Genomic DNA, 11,060 nt, shown 5'->3' on the forward strand with positions numbered 1-11,060 from the left:
CCAGTGTTGACGTTTCAGAGCTGAATATTTCAAAATTCATACTTGCTGATTTCATTGATTTTAGGATCATAAGAATTAACAATTTGCTTCTATTAGTCATCATTGTTTTCATTTTTCCTGCTTCCCAATAGTGGGGAGGGGGAATTATTTTCTAAATAATGTACCTTGATTTCTGCTTGTTGGAGTTGTCGTGGGTGCTATGTTTTTATCATGCATGTTTGTATAGATATAGAAGATGAGGCTCATCGTTTCTGGTATTATTGCCAGTAGTTATAGGTGAAGGGAGGAAGGGGATGGAAAGCCTCTTCTCTTCCAAAAAAGTAAAACGCAAGAGATTTGCATGGTTGCAAAAAAAATTATGTCAAGTCAGACTTTACCTTGTCGGGAACCTCAGTCCGCCTCCCCCCTAAAGTCATTCGAAGTGGTTGATTCTTCGCCCTTTGGTGGGGGGGGGTCAAAGTAATTGAAGAAATGGGTAAATCATTGGGAAACTGTGTAAATATATGGACAAGGTAAATAGTAGACACATCATGAATATTTGAAATTTGGAGGAGGAAAGGCACGAAGGTCAGTTGCTTAGTTTATGTTTATAAATACATATTGAAGCATTTGGACCTATGCCCATATACGATTTGAAGAAAGTGGAGAAGGGTCTAACAAGGTACTCAGGCTTTAGATATCTAAGGTTTTTTTCTAAGGGGAGAACTGGAAAATAAAGTCAATTTTCGATGCTGTTTTTCTAAAAAAGAAAATCGGAGGGGATGTCCCTGGACTAATCTAAGATTTTTGGGAGGAGATTTTTGTGAGATCCAGGATTACTGTACTATAAATAAGAACAAATATAAAAAAGTGAATGTAAAATAATGTAATGGAATACGAGTGAACCACAAAAATCGAAGGATTTTTTGCTGTTTATCGTAATTTCATTGTAAGTCAATTATAATCATTGTTTGTTCTGAGGTTTGATTGCAGTTTACTTGCAGGTGTTCCATATCTAACTAGCTTACTTACAAATCCTATCCATAATGTTTATGAACTTTCATGCTCTATCGGAACAGTTGAAAATTCACTGCAAAAATTTGGATTTTCTTCAATTGACGGGAATTTGTGGCATTCTTACGAGGGTGCGTTTGAAGGAATGCTGATTGTCATTGCACCTCGAGACAAGGTCATCCTAGATTTATATTCAAGGTAATGTATTTTGTATTCGTGTCGAAAAGCCACATAATACATGAGTATATCTATGGTATATGTATACGTTAATCTTATGCAGCTACAGATGTGGATATAAAATAAATGTGTATTCTCCAGCTGAATTTTTCAGAAAATTTTTGGATTTAGTATATAATACTGTTCGTTTGTTTCTGCTCGTAATGCTTGTCTTCTCGCCAATACACGAAAAAACACTGAATAATTCATAGAAACGAGCAGTAATACGACCGCCTGAAATTCATTACACATTGTTCCCCAAACACAGGTTACATTTAGGCGCTCAGTATTTAGTTATCCGCACTGCTGAATCGATTGATTACGTTTTTTAAATCGCTAGATTTTTCCCTTTCTTAGATATCCTTGACCTAAATACAATACCATGATCTAGGACGTAGTTTGGTATTTTTTACTACGTTTTTCGTTTTTTTCTGGGGGGGGGGGGGGTTATGGCTATTAGTATTAAATAATGAGTGAAATATTTTTTTATTATTAAATCCCGCCTCCACTCCTCTCAGTGACGACGACTTAAAAAAAAAAATTAAACCTTTGACGTCGCCTACACTTTTTTTTCATTAATACCAGCCGGACAGGACGCACTTCAAAAATATACCACAAAAATATTCTAAAAAAAAAGTAAAAAGTGCCTTTCCCATAATAAAAGGCGTCCTCCTACCTTAGGGAGCTCTTCTTATGGTAACCTTTCTTACCATTTCAGACTTTTTCTAAATAGGGGTCCGTCATTTCCTTTCTTTAGGAAATGAATCTTGAGAAATGGGTGGGGTAGCAGAGGGTTTTCTCGGGAGTTTGGGACTCTGTAAACCGATTTTATGGCCAAAATGCTCTAATTTCCCCTCTTCCATATCTTCTTCACTTAGTATATAGGTATAAACATAAAAATTTTAGTTTGTCTCTTTTGTTACTTGATGTTAAACCATGAATAAACCTTAGATAGGTATAGGGCGGGGGGGGGGGGGGCAAGTATTTTTTTTAAATTGGTATCTTTGGTATTTAAAACGAAATTTTATTGGTCGGAAAATCGGGATTTTTCACCTCTGATTCGAAACAGGAGCAAACCGAATATGTTTCCCCATAAACCTTTTTTTTTTCAGACAAAATTGAAACGTATCTCATTTACTTAAAACTCATGTATTCTACAAGTTTAGTTTTAACACAGTTTTTTCTATTTATAATCGGATTCTTCAACGCTGGACTATTTCCATCATTGAAAAAGAAACAACAGAAAAAACCATAATTCAAAATTCATTTGCCATACTACTGAAACTTAGGATTCTATAAATTTTAGTTAAAAAAAAAAAAAAATTTTTTTAATCGTCCTCCGAAACCAAATCTTTCTTCTTTTCTAATTTATCAAATTGTCTTTGTATTTTATTTACATTCCTTACTGTTTTATCTCATCTTAACACTCCTTCTAGGTGTTTTTTCTCCTTTTTTCTTTCTCTCTTTGTCACTAATTGAGTATCTTCCTCTCTTTAACTGGAACTATTCTTGGCTGACTGAACTGGCCTGGCAACCAAAAATGGAAGTCCAACGGCTATAATCACAAATTTTGAAACGTATTGGAAGATATGAAAATAAACATCTCCCAATATGAATAATGTAGATAGGTAATTGCCGTGGAAACATCCAAACACCGTATAACATTAAGTATTTTGTCTTGTCGGATTATTTGAAACAATTTCACTGATAAATGTTGGCAATACTTTACAAAGTTTCAAATATCCGATCTTGTGCCTTTATTTTGACAGCTTTAGTGTCATCAGGATCAAGCTTCTTGGGAACAGCATTGTTATGGGCGCCTAATTGGTCTCTTGTATAATGCATCATATCAAATTTGTTTTTCAGTCTAACTATTATATATCACACACAGGGAAAAGCCTTCGGATTTATCTTAGTTGCAATCTAGTAAAGAACGAACCACAGAGAATCAGGCAGCGGAATCACATTAAATCTGGCCTCATAACCTAGAAAAGAAGTTTTTAGAGATAGGTCTGTTATATCATCTAGCATATAAAGATGGAGTTTTTGTTAAAAATTGCATTTTATTTTAAATATTATGTTTTTTAATTACAAGAGGCTAATAGATATAGTAATTCTCTTTAAAATAAGCCAGGGGTTTTTAAGTTTCGTGCATAAGGCTGTCGACAGTGGCAATTATAGTGGTGTACTTTTTGTTTGGATTTGACGCCATTTTTGAAAATTTTCAGGGTATTCTTGGAAAATTCCCATAGATTAATTTTCAAAATATTAAGATTAGTCGACATAATAGTTACCATTTCTAAATCAGCAATGAATGACTTTTTTTCACATTAAAAAGGTTTTTTTTTTCTATTTTTAGTTACTATGGGCCGTGGTTCATTATTTACGACGGCCCTCGAAATTCTTCGCCGGAATTTTGCAAAATATGAAAACTATGCTATAGATCTGTGCCCAAAATTAAAGGTTTTATCTCAGCTATCTAGACTCAGAATACATTCCATATATACTAAATGCCTTGCAGAAAAGTATTTCTTAGTTTTTCATTTATCGCTTAACAAGTGTAAGTAAAAATTTTAATCGCTTAACAAGTTAAACAAAATGTCATACGGAGATGAAAGGGTTTTCACAAACGTAAAACTTGCGTATCAAAAATTATTAGTGACGGCAGTGTCGGTAGCAAGTGATGAGTTGTCGTATACCTTAGACCTTAGATCCTCCAGAATCAGAAATGGCGCTTTGGGCCATTCCTACGAAACCTCCTGAGACACCATGGAGCTGAGCTCCAGCTGCGACGCCTTTTGCGCCTCTTTTATGGGTACCACTCATAAAATGTACATGGGAGTCGATTATCTGACATCCGAATGACGTGGCCAAGGTACGTCCATCTCCTGTTTCAGAAGATCAATAACTAATAGTTGACCCGTTCGCCTTTTAACTTCGATGTTCGTGATCTTTTCCTGCCACCATATGTTCAGTACTCTTCCAAGGCACATGCTTTCAAAGACTAGGGCGCGTTTCTCCAGTTGGACATTAAGTTTCCACCATTCACTTGCATAGAGGAGAACAAACATCAAACTGTTATTCATAAGGTGGAGCTTCAAGCGCCTTGAGTGTTTTCTACTGCGCCATATTGATTTTAACTTTTAAAAAGCTGATGTAGCTGGCTCAATCCTCCTCTAAATTTTGTGGCTATTTCACCCAACGCCCGACTGATATTATAATAAATCCAACGCCCGAGGTAGTTAAATTCCTTGACCTCTTCAATTGCTTTATCTTTGCTTTTGAGTGTCAGCGAAGAGTCAGCTGTAGTCATGCTCTTTGTTCTACTGGCATTCTTTGTAAGCTCAACTTTTTCGGCCTTTTCATATAAAGCATCAAGTAGCAGTTGAAGTTGCTGTTTTACTTCTTCGAGAAGAGCAATGTCGTCAGTGAAGTCAGATCAGAGATCTGGTGAATGTAAGTCTTTGCTCCAGAGCCTGAAGAATTTCTTAGAATGTAGTCTATAACAATAACAAACAGGAATGGGGATAGAACATATCCATGTTTGACACCAGGCATTATCTTGAAGAATCCCGATTTTTTTTTTTTTGCACACACATTTTTCACTATCTTCATAGAGTGCGATTATTATTTTGACTTTTTCCTCATATACTCCAAAATAATTCAAAATCTGTCATAAAATATTTTTGTCAACAGATTTAAATGCCTTTTCAAAATCAATGAAGAGCATGTATGCATTTTTTTTTGTCCCATTCCTTGGACTCTTCAACCATTAGTATTAGAAGGAAACTAAGATCAGAGCAAGACCTAACAAGTCGAAAGCCGTGTTGCTCTTTTCTCAGGTGTAAGTATAGGTTCTCTCTTAGGCGTTGTAACAAAACTATGGTTAGGATTTTACTAGGAAGAGACGTTAAGTTGATGCCCCTCCAGTTGTCACAGATTAGCGCATCGTCCTTCTTGAAAAGTTTGCACGGTATGCCCCTAGTTCAATTTTTCGGGACTTTTTGCAACTCCAGATGCACGTCTGTTTTTTAACTTTTTACAGCTGTCGTCACTTCTTTGGTGCTGGCGTGGGGTCAGCAATTGCATCAATTAGTAAGGACGATCACACCGATTTTACGCTTAATGGTCATATCGGCTATGTGGCAAGACCGACTACATGATTTAGCATTAACGAGCCTAGAACGCGAAGAATTAGAAGCAATCAATTGGAACAAGATAATTAATAATTTTGCAAAGGCTTAAGTAAGGAAAGTCAGATTTAAATAGATAGAATTTTTTTAATAAATGAAATTTTTTTTTTAATTTTGCCTGGAAATTTTGGGAGACAGGGAGGGGGCGTTAGTCAAGATTTTGCTCCGGGCACGAAAGAGGCCAGAACCGCCAATGGACAGTCTTGAACTTAGGCAAAGATTTTGTGCTATTTTCGTAGATACTATTAAAACTCTTGACTTTGCAAGTCAGGAACCTGCACACAATGAATCAGTTTCATGGAATACGTGGACCAGCCCTAGATTTTGTTGCACGCTTTCCTTATTAGGTTGATTGCAGTAGGTCAGTATTGGTAATCTCTATCTAAGCTGCGTATGGAATGTTCCACATCCCAATTTTTGGTCCTTGGAACCTTGCTTATCCTAATTTTTGTAAAGGATTTAGACAATTGTTTGAGTAATAATTAAGTAACCTCGGAGGATTTAGGAATGAGAAATTCAGAAGTATCTGCGCTAATATTTGCTGATGACAATTTGTGTAGCAAAGAGGAAAATGGTACTAAAAATCCTGCTGTGCGATCGTTCAATCATGTTTGTGCTTGGATTCAGATGAAACTATTAAGTCTGAATCCAAAGAAATTGTTTTCGAGTAATAACAGTTATTACTCACAGATACAGGAATTTTATTCTTGCGGCAAACAACTTAAATTCCAGCTTGGTACTCTTGGTCAGCTAGGTACTCTGGTTGTAGAGTGGTGGGTGAGAGTAAACATTTTTCAATAATAGAAGGCCTGCTCTTTCTTGAGGTGTAAGTATTGATCTGCTCTTAGGCGTTGTAATAATAATGTGCTTAGTATTTTACTAGGCAGAGACGTTAATTTGAGGTCCCTCTAGTTGTCACAGATTATCGCATTGTCCTTCTTGAAAAGTTTGAACAGTATTTCCCTAGTCAAAGTTTCCTGTCGTCACCTCTTTGGTGCTGGGGTGGGGTCAGCACTTACATAAATTAGTAAGGATGGTCAGATCGATTATTGGTCATGGTCAGATCGGTTGTGGGCCAAGAGCGACTAAATAATTTAGCATTAATGCAATCCAGAATTAGAAGAATTAGAAGCAATCCAGTGGAAAAAGATACCTAATTATTTTGCAGAGGCTAAAGTAAGAAAAGTCAGATTTAAATAAATATAATTTTCTTAATAAATGAATTTTATTTTAATTTTTCCTGGAAATTTTGGGAGACAGTGGGGGGGGGGGGGTAGTCAATATTTTTCTACAGGCACGAAAGAGGCCAGAAATGGCAATGGACAGTCTTAATCTTGGGAAAAGATTTTGTGTTATTTTCGTGTATACTATTAAAGCTCTTGACATCGCAAGTCTGGAACTTGCATAAAATGAATCAGTTTCATGGAATACGTGGACCAGCACTTGCTTTTGTTGCAAACTTCCCTTATTTGGTCGATTCCAGTACGTCAGTATTGATAATTTCTATCTAAGCTGCGTATGGAATGTGACATACCCCACTGTTTGGTCCGTGGAACGTTACTTATCCTAATTTTTTGAACGATTTTGACAATTGTTTGAGTAATAATAAAGTAACCTTGGAGGATTTAGATGTAAGTAATTTAGAAGTATCTGCGTTAATGTTTACTGATGGCAGTTTGTGTAGCAAAGAGGAAAATGGTACTGATAGATCTTGCAGTGCGATCGTTTAACCGTGTTTGTAGGCCTACTAGGATTCAGATAAAACTATTAAGTTCGAATCGAAAGAAACTGTTTTCCGAGTAATAGCAATTAGTACTCACGGATACAGGAATTTTATTCTTGTGGCCAACAAATTACATTCCAGCTAGGTACTCTTGGTCAGCTAGGTATTCCGGTTGTTGAGTGGTGGATGAGAGTAAACATTTGTCAAAAATAGAGAGCCTGCGTTCATCATATTCTTGTCTGATCAGACAAGTGGGATGATCAGATGGCTTGATCCCTATGAGCTCCTCATGAGATTTTGTGTGAATCAAAATTTGCTTCGTTTCAATATGTGAGAACACCACGCTAGGGAACTATATAGCTAAAGTTTCCCTTTTCGCTTGAGTCTTACAACCTAGACAAGTTACTTGGCCAGCAAAGTTTATCCTTATTTGTGAAGAAGTTTTATGCAGAGAATGTCCAATCGCAGTCAAAAACACACATATCGGAAAAGAATATTTCTAGAGAATCCGAACGTAATTCTACTGAAGCTGCTGTTTTTAACAATTACAGCACATCTTCGTCAACGTGTCTGGAATGATATATGTTGCCTGGTGTTATTTTCCAGCATGCCTTATCCACTAACTTTTATGTCCTACTTGGTTATATTTCGTGTGCCTACCATGTCTGCTGCTAGATTACTAATAACGGGGCATCACCCGTGACTTCTTTCAGAATCCGACTTGCTTAAAATTTCATATTCAGGCGTTTTGTGAAAGAAAAGTTGATTTTTTTTAATTAGCAAATTTTAAATGATGCAGTTACAAGAAAAAATTGAAAAGTATATTTTTCTATTAACGAATATCATAGGCATTAAAACACATAGCCCCAGGGAGAGAAAATACTTTCCTGAATTTAAGCTTTTTATATTAAAATAAAATAAAAAAATAATCTTGGAAAAATCTGCTTGTCAAGAGAAAATGATGATATATCATTTTGTTAATCGATTCCGTCAATGACGTTTGATTTAATATAATCGTGAAATTTCTCAACCGCCTGGTTAAAAAGTCAAAACTATGTGATAATTTGCAATAATAACTAAACACTTGATATGTTCTATACAGTAAAGGAACAAAAAGCATGCATTTTTTCTTGTTCTTCTTGGCCCGAGACTTTATGTCTTTATGTTTCAAACTGATCAGTGGCAAAAATTGTTTGTCCATTTCTGGGGCCCATACACCTCCTTCTCTCACGGTGAAATTTCAGCTCTTTTTGGCCCAGAGAACTATTCCCAAAAGCTTTTGATCCAATTGTACACCCAAAAACAAACACACTCTCTCGTTTTTTCTATTAAACAATCTTTATGTTAACAGTTGAACGTTTTTTAATATTTATGGCCCTATTAAAAGAAAGTTAGCTACTTGATTGATATGACAATTGTTCAAATGACAAAAATTAAGATACTGTCCCATACCTGTAGAGGTCAAAATGAGTAGCAGGTTCAGAAAAAGAGCAACTTCATGTTACATTCAACTAAGTTTGGTCGAGATTTGATGACCCCTTCCGGTAATTGACCTGAAGATGGGTTTTTTAGGGGGTCCCTCTTTCCTTCGCCTCCCCAAAAAAGGTCAGATTGTGTTCTGGTCCCCAAAAAGCCTAACGGTTCTACTTGCTCTTTCATTCTAAGAATGTACACTATAGAAAGCAATCAAGTTTCTTTAAAATTCAACTATTTCTTCTGGGAATATTCTGGTGATATCAATTTAGAAATTCCCTTCTCCCTACAAAGGTTGCAGTGTTTTGCTATCTCCAAAAGGCATACTAAGACACTAGCTCCAGCTTCCCATAGAATTTAATGTAGCTCGCTAAATTTTTTACAACCTTTCAAGAAGTTTTCCATTAAAATTAATTTATAGAGTTTGGATTAAAAATCTGAGCACAATTTTGAAATATATCCATCCAAATCAAGGTAAGTCAAGAATATGTTTCACGTATGGTGGTGATTATTTCGCATCTTTCTCAAAATAATTATTAAACTATGAGATATTTCCATTATTTATGAAACCTGACGCTGAGACTACCTGGGTAATATCCAGATACATAATAACATCGTAAATTTTAAAGCTACTCATCTATAAACAGCTGGTACAGTAGAATGGATATAGGACTCTCCTGCTGTCAAGGAAGACTCAAGTTTGAGTCGCTTTATAGTAGTTTGTTAGTTTCAACAACTTTAACTTTTGATTGGGCAATTATATACCGTGAGAGCGAATCATAACCTATCCCAATAGTGTAATTGCTGTTTTAATAAGTTTTATTCCAAAATAAGTGTAACTATGCAATCATTAGTATTGATCTGTAAAGACAGAGTAATGGTTAAATGGGAAATTTTTACGGTTTTGCAAAACTATCTTTTCAATTAATTTACCTATCAAATTTAAACAATTTTTTTATTTACCCGGATTATTTGAATGTTTAATAACATGGGCATTAGTAGAGGAGGGGGTACCAGCGCGATCACTCACCCCTGCTGCCATCTACAATTTAGTTTAATGCCGACGGGACATAATTTATTCAAGGATTATCGATCGAGTCTAATGTGGGTGTGTCAAGGTCAATCGATCTGTTGTTGTTGTTGTTTGGCCACGTGTAATGGCATGAGGGGTGATTTACATAATCGATGGGAGAATTATTGATTTACGAAGGGGGAATTAAGAAACATTAAGGCTTCTTTAATCTTAGGTCTGTGGGATAAACGTTCATTAGGTCAGAGAGAAAAATTAATATTCTATTTTTAAATAGGGCTTCATTGATCTTTAGTGTCATTAATTATAATTGAGGAAGGGGAGAATTAAGAAACATTAAGGCTTCTTTAATCTTAGGTCTGTGGGATAAACGTTCATTAGGTCAGAGAGAAAAATTAATATTCTATTTTTAAATAGGGCTTCATTGATCTTTAGTGTCAGGAATTATAATTGACATCACTTGTTATCATGGAATTATGCGGGAGTCTAAAGAGATAGAAATTCTATTTTTAAATACGGCTTCACGGAGCTTTAAGTCGAAGAGATAAATTGATATTCTAACGAAACCCTAATAGTTTAGCTAGGAAAATTTATGAGATGAAGAGATTAACGTAGGAAAGGGTTTCCTAGAAATTTGAAATGCGTTAGCGCAGAGATGCCAAACAAAAGGAACACGCTGAAATTACGTTTAGGGATTATTTGGGCGAAACGGTTTTAGATATTTTATGGGATTATTTCGGCGAAACAGTTAGAGACATTTTGAAAGAAGATTTTAGGAAAGGTTTTAGAAGAGAATTTGAGGGTGAAACTCTGTGGTCGTTATAATACACAAGTTCCATTTGAACAGTGTTGTGAGGTCCTCTACCCCAACCCCAAAGGGTTCCGATCCCCAGCCCCAACCCCGAAGGAAGCCCCCGGTACTCAAAGGTCACCCAAGCTCCCATAGAGCCCCAGCCCCCCAAACGCCCTCCTCAGACCCTCAAAGGCCCTCCTCTGGTCCTCAATGGGCCCCCGGATCCCCAAAGGGCCACCCCCGGGCCACCCAAAGGCCCACCGAGCTCCCAAAGGACCAACGGGGTCCCAAAGGCCCTACACCGGTCCCCAAATGTCCTCCAGGCCCCCAACTGTCCCCCGGACCCCAAAGGCCCTCCCCCGGCCCCCCAAAGGGCCAACCGGCTCCCAAAGGACCAATCGGTCCTCAAGTGTCCCCCAGACTCCCAAAGGCCCCCCTGTGCCCCAAAGGCCCACCCCCCGTCCGCAAACGTCCCCCCCCCGGCTCCCAAAGAGCCACCGGCGCCCCCCAAGTTCTAGTTCAATTTAAAATTTTCTCAATGAAGTGAAGAAGAATTCAAGTTCTCTTCTGAATTTTACCAAAGAACACAATTCATTTCTAATTTCACCAGAGAAAATAAAAATATTCCACTTCAGTTCC

At 36.9% G+C, this 11,060-nt stretch overlaps 1 protein-coding gene across 2 annotated transcripts in view; it reads left to right on the forward strand.

The window, feature by feature from the left end:
- The window catches only part of LOC148943614 (uncharacterized), a 66,495-nt gene that overhangs the window by 53,244 nt on the left and 2,191 nt on the right, over positions 1–11,060 (forward strand). For both annotated transcript variants that reach the window (XM_089100973.1, XM_089100974.1), the window contains exon 7: positions 984–1,191. In XM_089100973.1, coding sequence (XP_088957099.1) covers positions 984–1,191 — 208 coding nt within the window. The remainder of the gene's footprint in view (positions 1–983; positions 1,192–11,060) is intronic.

Source organism: Artemia sp. Qi Xiang Cuo, chromosome 15 (genome assembly GCF_049724085.1).
Source record: "Artemia sp. Qi Xiang Cuo chromosome 15, ASM4972408v1, whole genome shotgun sequence".
Taxonomy (NCBI): Eukaryota; Metazoa; Arthropoda; class Branchiopoda; order Anostraca; family Artemiidae; genus Artemia; species Artemia sp. Qi Xiang Cuo.